The 17163-nt window shown below is 50.6% G+C and overlaps 1 protein-coding gene across 2 annotated transcripts in view; it reads right to left on the bottom strand.

Moving 5' to 3' along the window:
• Positions 1-9473: 9473 nt before the first annotated feature.
• Positions 9474-17163, bottom strand: part of KIF1B (kinesin family member 1B) — a 138546-nt gene continuing 130856 nt past the window's right edge. For both annotated transcript variants that reach the window (XM_079777209.1, XM_079777211.1), the window contains 5 exons: positions 16699-16820; positions 15154-15303; positions 14639-14831; positions 14321-14439; positions 9474-13791 (listed from right to left, as the gene is read on the bottom strand). In XM_079777209.1, the coding sequence (XP_079633335.1) occupies positions 13749-13791; positions 14321-14439; positions 14639-14831; positions 15154-15303; positions 16699-16820 (627 nt within the window). In that variant the 3' untranslated portion in view covers positions 9474-13748. The remainder of the gene's footprint in view (positions 13792-14320; positions 14440-14638; positions 14832-15153; positions 15304-16698; positions 16821-17163) is intronic.

Here is a 17163-nt window from a genome sequence, read left to right on the forward strand (position 1 = left end):
CTCCCGAGGCCAGGGCCGCGGCTTTCCGGAACTGGCCAATCGGAAGAAAGGGGTGGAGCTACGCGGACACGCCATTGGCCCTCCCAGGCGCCTGTTACACCACCTGAGGCAACGGTCACGCCCACTCCCGGGGCAGACTCGGGAGAGCGCCGAGCGCATCGATGACGTCGCCCGGGGTGCGCCCCGCCTGGCAGAGGGCTGGGTGTGTCCTGACGGGCAGCGGGACGGGGGGGGGGAGGGGAGGGGTGGGGGGAGGGGAGGGCTGGGCGCGGGTGGAGGGGGCTGGAGGGAGCCGCCCGCGGTAGACAACACGCAGGGCCGGGGGCTCTGCTCTGCGGCTCCGTGCAGGATGGTGGGTCACGTTGGGCCGCACTTTCCAGAGTTCCAGGCACTTGGACGCCTGTTGTCCGGATGTCCATCACTCCTTCCTCCCATCGCTGCCCGGCACGTGGGGCTTACGCGTCTTATCGCTCAACTCCGGGCAGGGACCGAGGTTTCACTAACTCGGCATTTGGGCAAGTGTAATGGGTGCCAGGAAATGCTGGTCCTCACAGGGTCCTGTGTGCGGAGACGGAGCCCCTTTTTGCAGGTGCGCAGAGAGCCTGCGGGGAAGGTGCTTGGTGGCGGGTGATGGGCCAGGTCGTTGAACGAGAGGCCAAGTGAGGCGAACCGCCAGTCCAGGGCATTATAAATACCATGTCCCGCATGCCTTCTCACAAGTCCCCCGGTGCCAGGCATCTTGACCCCAGCACGGAGCCTACTGCCTCCAACAACATGCTTCAGAAGGAGGCTTTGCGCCACCAGTACTTTTTAGGATTTTATTTTTCTTCATATCACCTAACAGTTGCTTGCACATGAGCGCTCAGCAGATGTTTAATTACAAAAGTCACAGTTAGTTCAGGGCTAGTGAGTGGCCCAGTTGTGACTGACTCAAGTAACCCGTGCACTTGGTGCTATTTCCTCGCGCCAATGCACAGGCTGCTTGGTAATATAGGTTTTAACACGTACATGTTAGCAAACGTCACCACTATAGCAGTTTTGTCCAATTGGAAGTCAGGGGGTTAAACACAGTCACAATATTTTTGAATACAATAATGGAATGTTACTCTGAAATTTTACGATGATACCACAATCTACATTACCTTATAAATATTTTACGTTAGATTTTCTTCACTAGAGATTCTTCATATAAACTTGTTCTTTTCCTTGTGTTGCTTCCATATTTGCCTGTTTGGTCCCAGCCAGGCCTCACACTTCTTTTCTTTTTACAACCCCTCCCCCCATGTCCTGATTTGGGGATCATGGACTGTGGTTGACTCACTGTACGGACATCCAGGTGGGGCCAAGGTTACAACAGAACTTCCTCCTGGGGGGAAGAGAGGTCCCTTTATTTGGGGTCCTTTTCTTCATTTCTGCTTGCTTTTTACTGGATGCAGAACTGGAGAGCTGTGAGCAAACCCAGGAATTATTTTTAGAGATATATACAAGATGCCTGGCTGCCCTGCATGCTTCCCGGAGTGGGGAAAGGAGTGAACATGAAGATGGTGGACAGGTAAGAGCAGGTCAGCCAGGCAAACCAGCGAGAGGAAGCAGCTTCGTCACTGCCAGGCGAACGCCCTGCACTGATTCCTGGTCTTAATCCCAGCTCTGCCACAACAGGTGCCAGTGTACCGGCTCAGGTGAACCAGGCTGGCAGGAATCTAGAGCGCTTCCAAACAGGTCCCCAACGCCAGCCAGTGTGTCAGGAAGCGTGTTAAATGCAAACAGGTCTGCGACAAGCCAGGAGACGCACATGTTAGTAGGACCCTCTCCTGTTAGTAGGCCCCTCCGGTGATTCTGATTTGGGTGGTCTATGTACCACCTTTTGAAACAATTCTCCAAGGGTGGTCTGGGACCGCTGCAGGTCCCTGAGACCCTTTGAGGGGGAAGAGGGGACAAAGCTATTTCCAGTTTTCATTCATCTTTGCCTTTTTCATTCCCATTCCCTCACAAGTGTACAGGGTTTCCCAGAGGCTCCATGACGTGATCCGGAAGAGATTAAATGTGGAGGCAGATGTGAGAGTCCAGCCTACGTAAGCTGCAGTAAGCCAACATTCATTAGATTTGCAAAATTGTCAAAAATACCACTGATCTCACTGAATTTCCTTTTGTTTTGGAAAACGTATTCACAAGTTTTAAATGGTAACCATTGATAGGTATAACTTACATAAGCAAAAGCTCATTGAGTCCGCAACCATTTTTAAGCGTGTACAGGGTCCTGAGACCAACCGGTGGAGAAACTACTCCTGGAGCCCAGCTCTCATGTTTTAGAGCTGAGGAGACGGGCTCTGCGGGCCGGGCGAGGCTTGCTGAGTCACAGGGTGAGACCCAGAACCGCCCCTCCGGGACGGATTAGGCGCTGGCCAAAGTCCCTCTCAATAAAACGTGGGATTCAGACCGCCTCAGTGCTAGGGCAGCTGGTTATCGGAGTTGGATCAGATGGCTTCACAAATGATCTGGAACGTCTTTCCTGGAAGCTGCCTGATGGACAGGGAAGGGAATGGCTCCACTTTCATTTCTTTCTAGCTGTGCAATTTGGGGCAAGTTACCGAATCTCAGTTTCCTCATGTGTAAAACAGGAATGACAAACCTCACAGGGTAGCTCTAGGGTTCAATGAAACAAATAGAAACTTGTTTGGTACTTAGTACCCACATACTAGTTTCTATCTTTAAAAAACATATATCTTTTTTTATTGACTTCAGAGATAGGAAGGGAGAGGGAGAGAGAAACATCAATGATGAGAGAGAATCATTGATCGGCTGCTTCCTGCTCGGCCCCCACTGGGGATGGAGCCTGCAACCCGGGCATGTGCCCTGACTGGGAATCGAACCCTGGTCTCATGGTTCATGGGTCAACGCTCAACCGCTGAGCCACACTGGCAGGGCTAGTTTCTCTCTTTTTCATGGAAAGGACTCAGAGAGGAGAGACGTAACTTTAGTGGAAATTAGGATTGAACCCAACAGTGGCTCCTAGGCTTCCTTGTGAAACCTGGAGAGGTGGACGAGGACCTCTGCAGCTTCCTGCCACGCCGGAGTGGTTACTATCACCCCAGCTAAGACTGGTGAGAAAATGGCCCATGAATTGAATTGTTTGCTTTAGAAAATACTCCTATTTGACAATGATGTAGCCATGAATTTTGCTATATCTTCCTAATCCAAACACAGTCATCCCACGTGTCTTATCCTCTTCCCCCTGGCCATTACCTTCTGTGCTGCACCCCTTCAGAGTGCCCTAAATGGGGGGCACTAGCCCATCCTATTAAAAATTGTACATCCCCCCCGCCCCCCGCCTGTGCATTCTAATACAATGTCTGGGAACACTCGCTTCAGTATGAGCTTGGGTCCATGGAGGTTGACCAGTGTGACTTGTAGTATTTCTCGTAGGGCAGGTCTGCTAGCACTATTTCTCTCAATGTTTTTTGTTGTTGTTATTGTAAATCAGGGAATGTCTTTCTCTTGCCCTTATTTCTGAGGTATGGTTTTGCTGGATACAAAACCCCTTGGTTGACAGTTTTTTCTTTCAGCACCTTGAGCATCTCCTGTCAGTGGCGATGGCTTTCACTGTTTCTGTTGAGTAGTCAACCACTAATCACATTGTCATTGTCCGATACCCGTGATGCATTGTTCTTCTCTTGCTGCTTTGGAAACTTGCCCTTTGGTTTCCAGCAGTTTCTGATGGATGTGTCTAGGTGTGGATCTCTTTGTGGTTATCCTATTGGGATTCATAGTTAGACCTGTAAGGTCCTGCAACACGTTTAGAAGTTTTTAGCCATTAATTCTTCAAATAATTTTTTTCTGGCCTTTCTCTCCTCTCTCTCCTCTCGAACTCCCACTTCACGTGTTGGCACTCAGTTCAGACCCTTTACTGTCATGTGTGTTTTTAGCTTGGCTTCCCGAGAGGTGCCCGGTGTCTCCTTAACTCAGTTGCCTCCGCGTTGTGCCTGCGTGCGCGCTGGGAACTGCACTCTCAGCTCACCCACTTGTCCAGTTTCCGGGCTGTCTTCCGGCTGCGTTTTCTGGAACCTCCCTGCACACGTACAGTCTCCCGTCGGCCAGGAGAGCTCCTCTAGTCCTCCTGTGCACTCTCGTTCCCAGTCTCCCTGTAAACTGTCTGGCTAGTCTGCTGCTTGCCCAGCTGAGACCTCAGCGAGCAAGCTGGAGGTTTTCTTTTTTCTTTTTAAATATATGTTTATTGATTTCAGAGAGGAAGGGAGAGGGAGAGAGAGATAGAAACATCAATGATGAGAGAGAATCATGGATCGGCTGCCTCCTGCACACCCCACACTGGGAATCGAGCCCATAACCCGGGCATGTGCCCTTGGCCGGAATAGAACCCGGGACCCTTCAGTCTGCAGGCCGGTGCTCTCACTTGGCCACACCAGCTAGGGCGATGCTTCTTTTTTTGCAGTGAGCCTTCCCTATCCCCTCCCTACTGCCGTAGCCAGCACTCCCTCCAGGGCACGGTCCTTTTGTCTGCAATGAGGCCTTCGTCAGTGCACCTGGGAGTGGGTGGTCAGGGTCTGGGACTTCTCGGAAGGCACTGACCAGGGGGCACACAGACACAGGTTCTGAGCTGGGGGCTGCCTCCCCTGGCATCGATTCCTCTTCCACAAGCTGATCCAGCACAGCCCAGTAGCAAGCGAGAGGCCCGGAAGCAGACAGTGCCGGAGAAGCTTCCGGAAAGACACGTGGACGGAACCACCCAAGCCCCGCCATCCTCTAGGGGCTAAGCCTGCAGGCTCCGTGAGTGCAGGAATTCCGCCTCCGGTCCGTCCTGCCTCCTTCCTCCCGTCAAAAAGAGCCAACGCTTGTAAACCTCAGATTGCTGTATCATTCTGAGGTGTCATTATTAATATGACCTAAGGTGACAAGGAAACGCAGCTCGGGCAAGCTGACACTCCCAGCCAGTGAGCGGCAGCACTGAACTCGAACCCGGGTCTACACGGGCCAGCCCAGCACGCTCCTAATCGGGTCAGCAGGCCCTAGTCACGCACTCAGACGTGTTCCCAGTGAGGCTGCGGACAGCCGTCCATTGCTGATGTTTAGTTGGCTTTAAATGGAAAGCCAAACCGAAATGAACTCCCAATGACTAGCTTTGGAGAAGGAGCAGCCCTCGTGGAAATTGGACAGACACAACTTGACACAATAGCTCCCTTCCAGAGCCCCGGGCCTCCCACACCTTCCCACTTTGTGGCCAGGGCTTCCGCCCTCTGTGGGCTGGGTTACAAGGGAAGCCTACCAGCGGATTTGTTGCAGAACAAGTTGATTGCTCTGGCCTGAGATTTGTCAAGGGAGAAGTTATGCTGAGTCAAGGTGACTAAACATCTGGACACACCCGAGTTCCTATGAAATAGGCTTCTTCTAAGGCAGACGTGTAAGTATCTCATCAAACAGCCAAGGATTTTTGTTCTCCTATTACTAATGTTACATGGCACACACAGCCTTCTTTTTCTTTGTTAAGGAGCTAACAACCGGCAACAAATACTGCTTCCCAGGATTGTTGGGAAACGACAGCAACCTGGTTCAGGGGAGCAGGGCTGGGACGAAGGCAAGCCCCCCGCCCCCACCCAGAGATGGACACGGGAAAGCCAGGGCTTGCTGGAGTGAGAGCTGCAGGCTGACCTTTAGTTTTTAGAAAATCCTCAAATGTTTGGCTGAGACGAATGCCTAAGAAGTCAACGCACATGACTGTTCACCTTAACAACCTTTGGCCTCCCCTTCACTCCCCAAGTCCCAACTCAAAGCAGGGGCAGGAATTCCACAAAAACAGCCCTCCTCCGCAAACATCCCAGGGCTGAATCCTTTGTTTGACTCACCTAAGAGGGTGTGGAACATACTAGTTGGGGCAGATTTGAAAATCCCGACTCTGCCACTCACTTGGTGTGTAATCCCTACAACCGAACTCAAATGACTTGTTTCCATGCTAGGTAGAGAGAGCAATTTAGTAAAAACCCAGAGACCACAGATTCTAAAGCCAGGAAAGCGTGTGTTGTGCTCAGGAAAGCTACAAAGTTAGGATTGTGCAGAGACAAAGGAGTTCGTGAGGGAAAGTGGGGAAACCTCTGCCCAAGCTAAAGTGGCATGACAGGAAATCAGGTAGAAAAGCAATGCACGGAATGTGCTCCGTTCCCTGCGACCTCCTGACACTCTAGAGCAGGGGTCCTCAAACTTTTTAAACGGGGCCAGTTCACTGTCCCTCAGACCGTTGGAGTGCCGGACTATAGTTTAAAAAAAACTATGAACAAATTCCTATGCGCACTGCACATATCTTATTTTGAAGTAAAAAAACAAAACGGCAAAAACACCCGCATGTGGCCTGCGGGCCGTAGTTTGAGGACGCCTGCTCTATAGCATCAATTTTGGGACACGGTGACTCACACAGAATGACCCTAAGTGAGGGACCAAACCTTTGTGACCCTTGATGGGGTCTAGCTATAGAGGACAAATAGCTTCATTAAAAACTAATTCAGGCCCTAGCTGGTTTGGCTCAGTGGATAGAGCGTTGGCCTGTGGACTGAAGGGTCGCGGGTTCGATTCCGGTCAAGGGCACATACCTCGGTTGCAGGTTCCCGAGCCTGGTCAGGGGCATGGGCCCTGGTTGGGGCATGCAGGAGGCAACCAATCAAAGTGTCTCTCTCACATCGATGTTTCTCTGTGTCTCTCCCTCTCCCTTCCACTCTCTCTAAAAAAAGTCAATGGAAAAAATATCCTCGGGTGAAGATTAAAAAAATAAAGATGTCTGGATGTCTGGTCACCCAGGAATTCTTAAAACACACACACACCAAAAAAAACTAATTCAGTTTAGGCCCTGGCCAAGTAGCTAGGTTGGTTGGAGCATCTTCCCAATATGCCAAGGTTGCAGGTTCGATCCCCAGTCAGGGTACTAGAGAATCAACCAATGAATGTATACGTAAGTGGAACAACAAACTGATGGCTCTCTTTCTCTCTCCTTTCCTCTCTCTCTAAAAATCAATAAAAAAGAAACAGAACTGCCCTAACCGGTTTGGCTCAGTGGATAGAGCCTCGGCCTGCAGAATGAAGGGTCCCAGGTTTGATTCTGGTCAAGGGCATGTACCTCTCTCATCGATGTTTCTAACTCTCTATTCCTCTTCCTTCCTCTCTGTAAAAAAATCAATATATTAAAAAAAACACACAGAACTAATTCCGTTTAAATGAAAAGCCCTCTAGTTCTGAGGTCCAGTGTTAGGAAATCCAGTCATCCACCCATACCAGCCACATTCTCCAATCACATTTTTTTCCTTTTATCCTCACCTGAGGATATTTTCCCATTGATTTTTAGAAAGAGTGAAAGAGAAAGGGGAAGACAGAAATATCGACATGAGAGAAACACATTGACTGGTTGCTTCCTGCACGAGCCCAGATCAGGGCCTGGGCCAGGGAGGAGCCTGCAACCCAGGTATATGCCCTTGACCGGAATCGAACCCAGGACCCTTGGGTCCACAGGCCAATGCTCTATCCAACTGGCTAGGACTCCACTCACATCTTTAACAGTCAAAAAGGTGGTATTTTGATCTCCCATCTGCCTTATTTTCTTGGTTGCCTCTGACTCTGGGGAAAAGTGGTGTTCACTGGCTCCTCAAACTTCCTAGACCTCCGCGCCCTCCAAACCTGTGGTCAATGCTCCTATTTAACCGGTCGGGTGCACTGGGCAGTGTCACTTCCTCCATCTCAAACACTTAGCTGGGCGGCCAAGTGTCACTCTCTCTTCATGGCCACTCGTCTTCGCTGGACTGGTCTCCCTCCCTGACCCCTCCCAGTCGCAGTGCTCCAGACACAACCCCTGGTCCTCACCAGCTACCCTCCCTCGCCGGGTCTCCGCACCTGCCGCCTTCATGCCGACAACTCCCAAATGTGTCTGCAGCCCCAACCTCTGCCCCCTGAATCCTAGTATATCCATTTGCCTCACCGGCTGGAAATGTTGATCTCAAAGTGAACCTGACCCAAATCAAGTTCTTAATTCCGTCCCACCCCTTCGGTGTCCTCCGTCTTCTCCACCTCAGGAGACGCCACACGGTCCCTCTGCTCAGGCACACATCCTTGGAGTCACCTTTCTCCTCTCTCCGGCTCCACATGCAGCCCTCCGCCAACTGTTCGCTCCAACGTGAAACCGCACCCTGACTCCGCCCGCTTCTCCCTGCCTCTGCGGCCTGCCCCCACTCAGTCCACGCTGCAGTCCTCTTCCGTGGAACGTCGGGGTAACAATGTCCTCGTTTGTGTCCCCTCTCCCACTTGTCCCCAGCCTCCTCCAGTCCCCTCCCCGGCAGCTGTTTTCCACTCTCCAGTCAGCATGGTCTTTTAAAAACATACATGCAGTCATACACCGCACGACATTTAGGCCATTGACAGACGCATATGGCAGTGGTCGGCCATGCAGCCTGGGTGTGTAGGGGCCGTCCCATCGAGGTTGTGTAAGTGCACGCTATGATGTTCACACGATGAAATCGCCTAATGTCGCGTTTCTCGGACTGCATCCCGATCGTTAAGCGACCCGTGACTGTAAGACCTTCCGGCTCATTTTCTCAAAACCCTTCATTGGCTTCTTACTTCTCTAAGGAGATGAGTTACCTGGGCCCCACGCCACCTGAGCCCTGGCCCCTTTCTGCCGTCAGGACTCGTGCTCTCCCCGAGCTGGCCGCCTGGCCGCTGGGAACCGGCAGAGCACTGCTGCCCAAGGGCTTGGTTTCTCTGCTCGGAAACCTCTCTGCCCGGGATTTGCATGGCTTACCCGTTCCTTCCTGCTGGAGTCAGTGCAACGTCTTCTCCTGAGAAAGGCCTTCCCTGACCACACGATCTAAATGGACCCTCCTTCCCATCCCCTCATCGCTTACTCAGCTTTATTTTGCTCTGTGACACGTACCACTTGCCAACGTGTGTCGTGGACGGCCTCCCGCTGGCACAGGAGGGGGCACCAGGCATCCGGGCAGCACCGGGACCGGCGGGCTCTCGGACGTGTCGTGGCCTTTGCCTGAATGCTCCTCTCCCTCCCTTCTTGTTTCTCCCCAAACTCCCAGGACAGTGGTCCCCTGCTCATGCTCTGCTCACAAGAGGAACTTGTTAAATAAACTAAGGTGACATGCTGAAGTTTTCAATCCCTTCCCCCCAAATACCACAATCACTACAGAATCTCTGGTACGTGTATAGAGAGAGGCTTCGGGCTGAGGGAGCGGGGAGCCACATCTTCTACCTAAATCAGCCACTGCCGTGCCTGGGAGGGAGGTACCTTCAAAGAAACAGCACCTCGCTGGCTTTCCTGGTTAGAGAGGAGCCGCTCTTCTGAATGACCAGAAAGGAACACGAAGGTCAGAGCGTCGTGACGTTTGTCCTAGGAAAGTAGTGTCTTCGAGAGTCAAGAGAAGTCTCTGTGTAAATACCCCTCAGAGCGTGAACAATAAATGCACACGAGAGCCCTCTGGTGCACTGGGTGTACCTTTATTATGACCCCGTTCACTAAGAGTTCCGTGATGCAAGGTGACCATACACAGTTAGGTAATGTCTGCATTGCACATCTAAGGCTATACAGCAAAAGAACCAGAATTAGTACAAATACAAGAACTATATTTACATTCTGTATACCCAAGCTCCAAACATCAGATAATATTTACATAATAAAACATGAACATGAACATCGGAAATTAATAATGTACATACATTGTTGCTGATGTGCTCAACTCCTTCACTGGGGAGAGATCAGTTTGCAAAGTCCTGGTTCAAAAAGGCCACTTATGTTCATGGGCTTTGTTTAATGCACAAGGATGGTGACGTGAGAATTGAAATCTCAATGGACAAACACTTTAGGGCCACAGAGTCTAAGACGGTGCCTTCCACGTGAGAAGGCCGATGGAGCCCTCAGGCGAACGGATGCCACAACACGCAGCGTGAAAGTAACGCGAAGACATGAAAGGACACACGACAGCCAGGTTCGGCGAGACCAACCTCAGCTCGGACTTCCATCTGAGCACAGCTATTTGGCTGTGGGTGTTTAACATGAAATTTGTATCAACTCTAATTTCTCCCTTTAAATGATTTAGCAGCTTTCCCAAGATTTTATGGGGCTCGAATACGAATTTCATAAATGGCCTTTTGAACAACAAAAGCAGATAATCTCTCAGCTGATAATCCAATTCTAAGGAAACACAAACCAATGCATTCCTATCTCACACAGTAAGGGTTTGGCCACACGCGGCTGAGTCATCCAGGGTGGGCGGCTGCAGTCCACCGAGTCAGAGTCCCGTTTAGAGTGCAGTCAGCACACCTTCTGAGAGCAGCAGCAGGATTAGAATTCTCTCTAAGGAGCAGGTTAACAACCACATTTTAAAAAAGGACCCAGAAGGAAAGATGAAGGACCCCGGTCACACAAACCAACAACAAGCCCGGACACTGCCCAGGAGAACCGAGTGGCACGCAGCACCAGGGATGCCGGCACCGGCAGGTGCCACACGCGAGGTCAGCCTTTCTTTTCCAGTCCAATGTGCAATTAATTACAGCTGTATAAATATACAAATACCTTACAGAATTTAATTTAATTAAATAATTAGAGAACAAGCAGCAGGCAACAAAGTCTTTGCTTTGAAATATGTGCCAGGAGAAGCCATTTTACTTTCAGATCCCAAAAGGCCTTTCGCAATGATTTAATTTATTCTTTCATCTTAAAAGAGCTGGAAAATATCCAGCAAAACGATGAGTGTCTGTGTAAGTTCCACAGAGCTAAAGGGAAAAGAGATACATAAAACAGTGGTTTCCTAGTTGGGAAGGTCATCTTCCCTTGCCATCGGTTAACAGTGAGCAGGAATTTAGGACCCGCCCAGCTGCCAGAGCAGCCCTTCCCGTGCCCTGGCCGTGTGCAGGGGCTGGCCGGCCCCGCACAGCCCGGTCTGAGAGCTGGCTGACCCCCAGGCCGGCACAGGAGGCGGGCGTGAGCACTGGCTTGGTGCGGGCTGAGAGGCCGCATTTTGCTTTGGCAGGAGAGAGGAGGATGGGGAACGAGGGGAGCAGAGGGTTACTTTAACTAGCATTCATGTTTCCTTCATTTGTGTGTTTTCTTTCTTGCTTTTTTTTTTTTTTTTGCTTGTTTAAAGGAGTGATTTGGAAAAAAAGAAATTAAAAACCCTCAAAAGGTCATTTCCTTAAAAGGTCAAGTTCATTCCTCAACTTTCCTGGCCCGTGGCTTCAGCTAAAGCCTCATAAAGAGGTCCTGGCAGAAACCCTCTCCCAGGACTTCAAAGTGGGGATGAACCTGTCTGGAAAGGGAACATCAACCCTGAAACGCCCAACTCCAGTTTGAAGATGGGCCCTAGAGAAGGAGGGGGACCAGAAGGGGCTGCCTGTACCCGTCAGCCGCAGCAGAGGCCCCTCGGACGGGGAGAGCACACGAGACCCCGCGTCCTCACGAGGCCTTCCTGCGGGGGCACGTGACGAACAGTCCAGTGCCGCCTGTTCTAAGAGCTGACACTCCAAAGCAAAGACTTTCCAAGCCAGTTGTGTCTGAGTTAGAAGAAGAAACCCAAGTCATTTAGTGTACCACACGATTCCTCTCCCTCAGCCTTCCCCACCTATTGCCACACAGACATGGATCCTTCCATCAAACTTCGTAACAGCAGCAGCATCCATGATTTGATTCTAAAAGTAACCTTCAAATGTCATTTCCCTGAAATTAGATTTATTTCCGGCCCAGGAAGCTGTCTCTACGCCCAGATCCTAGATGGGGGTATACACCAGAAGGGCAGATTGTGTCCATTAGATAATGCAGGAACCTCTAACTACTTTAAAAATGTCGCTTAGAAAAACTAGTAACATTAGTGTTAGTGACCTATGTTTTAAGGAGAAGAAAGTTTAAAAAATCTAGAGTTTTATTGACCACTTTTCAGGTAAGGTCACGCCTGTGGTTCTGTCCTTTCTTTTATTAAGCTCTCCCTGACTCACTTCCGCCTCTTTGCAAGGCAATTAGAACAAGTGCAGCTGCGAGCCCTGTTCTGAGATGAGCCCAACCGGGGAGGGTGGAAGCAAGGGTCTGAGCCTGCCCAGCAACTACCCCGCAGAGTGCGTGCCCCTGCCCTTGGCTGCGAAGGCAAAGCCATCCAGTTCCCCAGCACCTGAGAGTCAGCAACCCCCAGGCTGAGACCCGCAATCTCCACAAAGCGGGAACCAGCAGATACTGTCCTGAATGCCCAAGGGATGGTCAAGCAGAGAGGTCTGAGCAAGGAGGTAAAGGACGGTATCAACAACCCAAGCCGACCAATGGCAAAGCTACTCAAGGAAGCGGGGCCTTTTTTCCTCCAGGTCACTCTGAAACCCTTGCAGGCAGCTGAGAGAAAGCGTATGTTCCACGCTGGCGTCTGGAAGAGCTGACCCTGTCCTGTCAGGAGACTATCAGCTTCCTCCTTCCTCCTCTGGCAACGCTTCCACACCCGATGGAGAAGCAAGGTGAGGCCAGCCGGGTGCGCAACGAAACCCTGGGATCAGTCAGGGCTCAGGTGGGGTCTTTTCTCTGCCCCCAGATGTCCTTTCCTTTTGTTTTTAGCGGTGGGAGTGGCTGGGTTTAATCCTGGGGTCCAGATTGTGAAGTCTGCCATGCAGCTTATTTATGAGTATAGGGACAGGCAGCACTGAAAGTCTTTTCAATCTGACAGAGATTACTGAAATAACCACTGGGTTCAGAGGAGACTTCCAGGTTTATACGTGAAAGCTACATTTCTTTGATCAACAGGAGCTACAATCACAAGGTCATTACTCAGCATTACAAAGACCATCAAGTTCCTCATCAGAAAGCGAAGCACTCCCCCTGGTGGGACATCTGTGTATGACATCACAGATTCCAAACTCGCCATCACTACCAATGCCAAGAACAGAACAGAGGCGGCTCCCTCCCAGATGAGAAGCACAGTTCACAAGAACCCTACTGACCATCCCATCCACCCACGGCCCACCCCCCACTCTACGCTCCTTGGAAACCCAACATCCTTGGCTCTTCCCTTCTGACAAGTCAGCAGCAGCCACTGCCTCAGGCCTGTTGAAAGCCCTCTCCTCTTCTCTAACTGAAAACTGCATAACCATGTTCTAAGTAAGCCCGATTTCAGAGAATATACCTGACCATTGCTGAGCTCACCACAACCTTCTCCCTGAATGGAAACGCAGGGATTAGTGAGGGAAGAAAGCAACAGAGAGAAAAAGGTAAGCTTTTCCCTCTCAGCTTCCAAAAAGGCCAGATGTCTCGTCCCTTTGTCTCTAAGCTACCCAAGAAAAATTAAAGTGAGAGCACAAACAGAGAAAAGAAAAAATGTATTATGTTGTCTTGAAAAAAGACATATACCCAAAGACAGCAGTACAGACATCAGAGGTGGTCACATGGGGAGCTCCCATACAAAAGGAAGCCAAGATATACCAAAAATAATCTGGAGAGTCACTGGATTTCCCTCTCTCTGTGTTTTTTGTTTTTGTTTTGTTTTGTTGTCTGTGTTTTTCCCCTTTTGTTAGGCCACATGCTACTAACAAGATTCTCAGCACAGGAAAAAAGAAAAAGGGTACAGAGCAATGGAGATGGGGAACAGGAGCTAGAAAAAGTGCTGGACAAGAGGGAAAAGTAGTTAAGCCACAGGATTACATACAAGAGCAACCGTCAAGAATCACAAAGAGAAACGAGAGGTAACACTTCCTTTATCTCTGGGAAGGCGCTGAGGGTGCGCAGCAGTCACTCAGTACTTCGGCTGGCTCGAGCCTCTGCGGGAGAGTTTTGACCTATGGGCGACACAGAGAGGCCTGTTAGGAAGCTGGATCCAGATGTTTCTCCTCTCAGGCCTCTTCTCCCATGGGCCCCTCCTTGGACTTCTTCCTAAACTGCGCTGCAGACCCAGGTCGCAGGCTCTCTGAGCAAACAGGCTGGGCTGTGGGCTTCCCGCTAGGGGACCCTGCAACACAGCCCCTCCTAGGATGGGAGGCTGGTCACGTGCTGCATACTGACTGGCAGACCGGGAAGGGCCTCCCAATCTTCCCTTCGCTCAGCCCCACAGACCCTGGCTGCAGACCCCTTGAGAAGAAAAAGTCAAAGCAGATCGGTTAAATGCAAACATGACCAGTGTCTCCTTAGCCTCTCGGACACCAGGGGATAGCTTCTGAGAAGCTAAGGCCTCGTCAGCACCCACAACCGCACTTACACCCCTGTCCTTCCCCTGTTTTAAATCTGTTTGCAACATGACTTCCTTCCCTATTTATGCTGATGTTCCGGGGACCAAAAGCCAAGGAAGGGAACGCAGGGACAGCTTCTCACCGTATCGTGCCAACAAGGAGTGGATTAAAGGCATATAACCAGTCACTCATGTCTTTGTCGTTGAGAGCCTGCAAAAGGACCCCGCGGTGCTTCGTGCATACAGCGAAGATGTTAGGGCTCTGAAAGAGATGCAGGGAGACGAGAAGGTTACGTGGGCTGAGCAATGGGGACACCGGCCATGTTCACAGGGCATCCGGCGCATCGCACGGCACTTCAGAGCCAGATATACAGGAGAGACGCTCTGTCACACAACAGAATCCAGAACTCCAAGGGAAGGGCATGCATGGCGATGAGAAGCCGAGAGAGGGCAGGACTGACCTTCACCATGGCCTGCTGGTCCTCGCTGTATTCCACCTGCGCTGTGGACAGGTTAATGATGCCACGTTCCACCGGATCTTTGTCACTGTTATAGATGAAGACGTAAGGGCGACGGACCACAACAAAATGCTTAGCCCAGTTGCTGGAAAATGGCTCCTTGAAATGCAGGTATCCTTTCTTGGAAACCACCGAGCTAAGAAGGACAATACAAGATAGGTTTGTCTCTCACAAAAGGAAAGTGATTATGAGCTGAGGAACATCAAAGTATGTCTCACCTAGGCCAGTCCCTCGTGTGAACAAAACAGGACAATGGTCTATTTGGCCTAGGACCTTATCTGCCAAAGTAACACAGCAAGAGGAGACAGAGCACCACACAGCATGCTGAGCAGGTGGTGCGCGATGGCACAGCTGGGGCGGAAACCCAGCCGGAGCTTTCACCCGGATCCATGCGCATCACACTGCAATAGAGACCTCACGCTGTTTTAATACCCAGCATCTCTGGGTAGAGTACTCACCCTGGTCTAATTTCTTCAATATCTGGAACAAGGTTGAGAAATTCATTTTTCCCTGCTCGGGCCAAATACGGTGTTTCCACAGTTGGGACAATCTGAAACTGCTCAAATTCTGGGCAGGGACTAGAGGCCCGGGAATTGGCTTCTGGGGTCCTTTAAAAGAGAGGTTAGAGGTTAGGGATAACAAGAGCTTCAGCGAGGAACGCAGATGTGTACAACCATCCCACCAGCAGGAACGAGGCCTCTCCGCACAGCAGGGGCCCTGCAGACATCAGGTTCAGAGAGCTGGCCTGGAGGACAAGCTGGCGTCAGAACGGTCATTCCAAATGCCACTGGGCTCCGCCTTCAGAGGCTGCAAAGGAGGCTGGTCACCGATGAGCGCACGTCACTCAGACCACCTCCTATTGTGAAGCCCTGATCAGAAGTGTCTGGAACATGACTCCATCCCTCTGTTTCAATTTAGTCCCAAGGTCACACCTAAGCACAGCGGCTCTCACAGTGAGGACCCCTGACCAGCATCATCGGCTGTTCCTGGAAACCCGTTAGAAATTCAAATTCTCAGGCTCCAGCCCAGACCTAGAGAACCAGGAACTCTCTCTGGGTGGGGTTCAGCCACGTGGGCTTTAATAAGCCTCCCTGGATGCACTAACGTCTGAGAACCACAGCCTGAGGGGCTGGCAGAGAAAGCAGATCAACGGGTGGAGGGGTGTCTCTGAGTGACCAGGAGGTGCACAGCCGCATGCTGCCCTGGACCAGTCCAGGCTGTACGGGAGAAAGAATTCCTCTGCTCTGCAGTGTTAGTCATCTTCGGACAGCAGCCTAGCCTAATTAATTGTACTTCATCAATTACAAAAAGCCCATTTGTAAATGTCTTCCCATTCCTCAAACTGGGATGCGTCTTACAGTCAATAGTGTGTCACATTTTAGTTGGCAGTGCTTTGTCTTTCTTAGCGGCACATTAAATAATGTCTGACAGTCAATGCAGCCTAGAATTAACTAGATTGCCTCTTGGTTATTTTCTCCAGCCACGTTCCATTGTGCGAGTGCTGGTACATTCAGACAGACAGCTGGATGATAACGAGGCGGGCTCTGACAGGGAAGCGTAATGAATGGAGACAGGGCAAAGGAGTTTGAGGTGCACTGTACCTATGAATTCACATTAAAGTTGTCTCTATTAGTCTTACCTATTCATTTTTTTGTATCATCAAAATATTTTTCTCCAAATTTATTTAAAAATATTTTTCCCAAGATGGGGCTTCCTATGTGGGCTATAACTGAGGAGAGAAGCAGGGTGGGAGCGGAAGGACAAGTGAGCAGAACGGGAATAAGAGGAGCCAATGATTTGGTGCAGGAAGTTAGGAAGACGTGACATTAAAAGATGTCAGTAGCATCTTTCCAGACTTGTGACATCTAGAGAAGGCTCCCCATATTTCCGATGCTGCCTAGGGGGGTGCTGCTGCCCTCAGCTGAGAACCACTGAGCTAGAGGAAGACCGGCATTTCCCCTGGTTCTTAGATTAGCTTCTCGCGGAAAAACCTGGGCACCTACTTCTGATCCAGAGAGTTGCTCCTAGAGTCTACCAGAGAGGGGCAGGTGGAGGAGGGAGTGAGGGTTGAGCTGCTGAAACTGGACACAGAGGGATCCCGTCCAATTGGAGAGATATCCGACAACTGGAAGCAAACAGAAGAGAGCGAGTGAGATTCAGATGGAAGAAACTGTCTCTGCAATAAGCAGCTTTGACAAGCAGTGACCTCGCTTTAAAAAATACCCTGCTTCAGGTCATTTCAGAAAACAAGCCTTACAAATACATATTTTATGGCCCTAGTGTCCTGGCAGGAATCATGACATTTACAAAAGAGGCAAGGCTGGCTTCTTATATTGCCACTGCCCTCCTGCGATAATTAAATGACCTTATGCATATGAGCCGAGCACTTAGCACAGCAGGCCAAGTTCTAAGAATGTGGCAGAGGACCTGTCCTACTGGAACTTACACTAAGTGAAGAAGGCGGACAA

The sequence above is a fragment of the Cnephaeus nilssonii genome (assembly GCF_951640355.1).
Source record: "Cnephaeus nilssonii genome assembly, chromosome: 7".
Classification (NCBI taxonomy): domain Eukaryota; kingdom Metazoa; phylum Chordata; class Mammalia; order Chiroptera; family Vespertilionidae; genus Cnephaeus; species Cnephaeus nilssonii.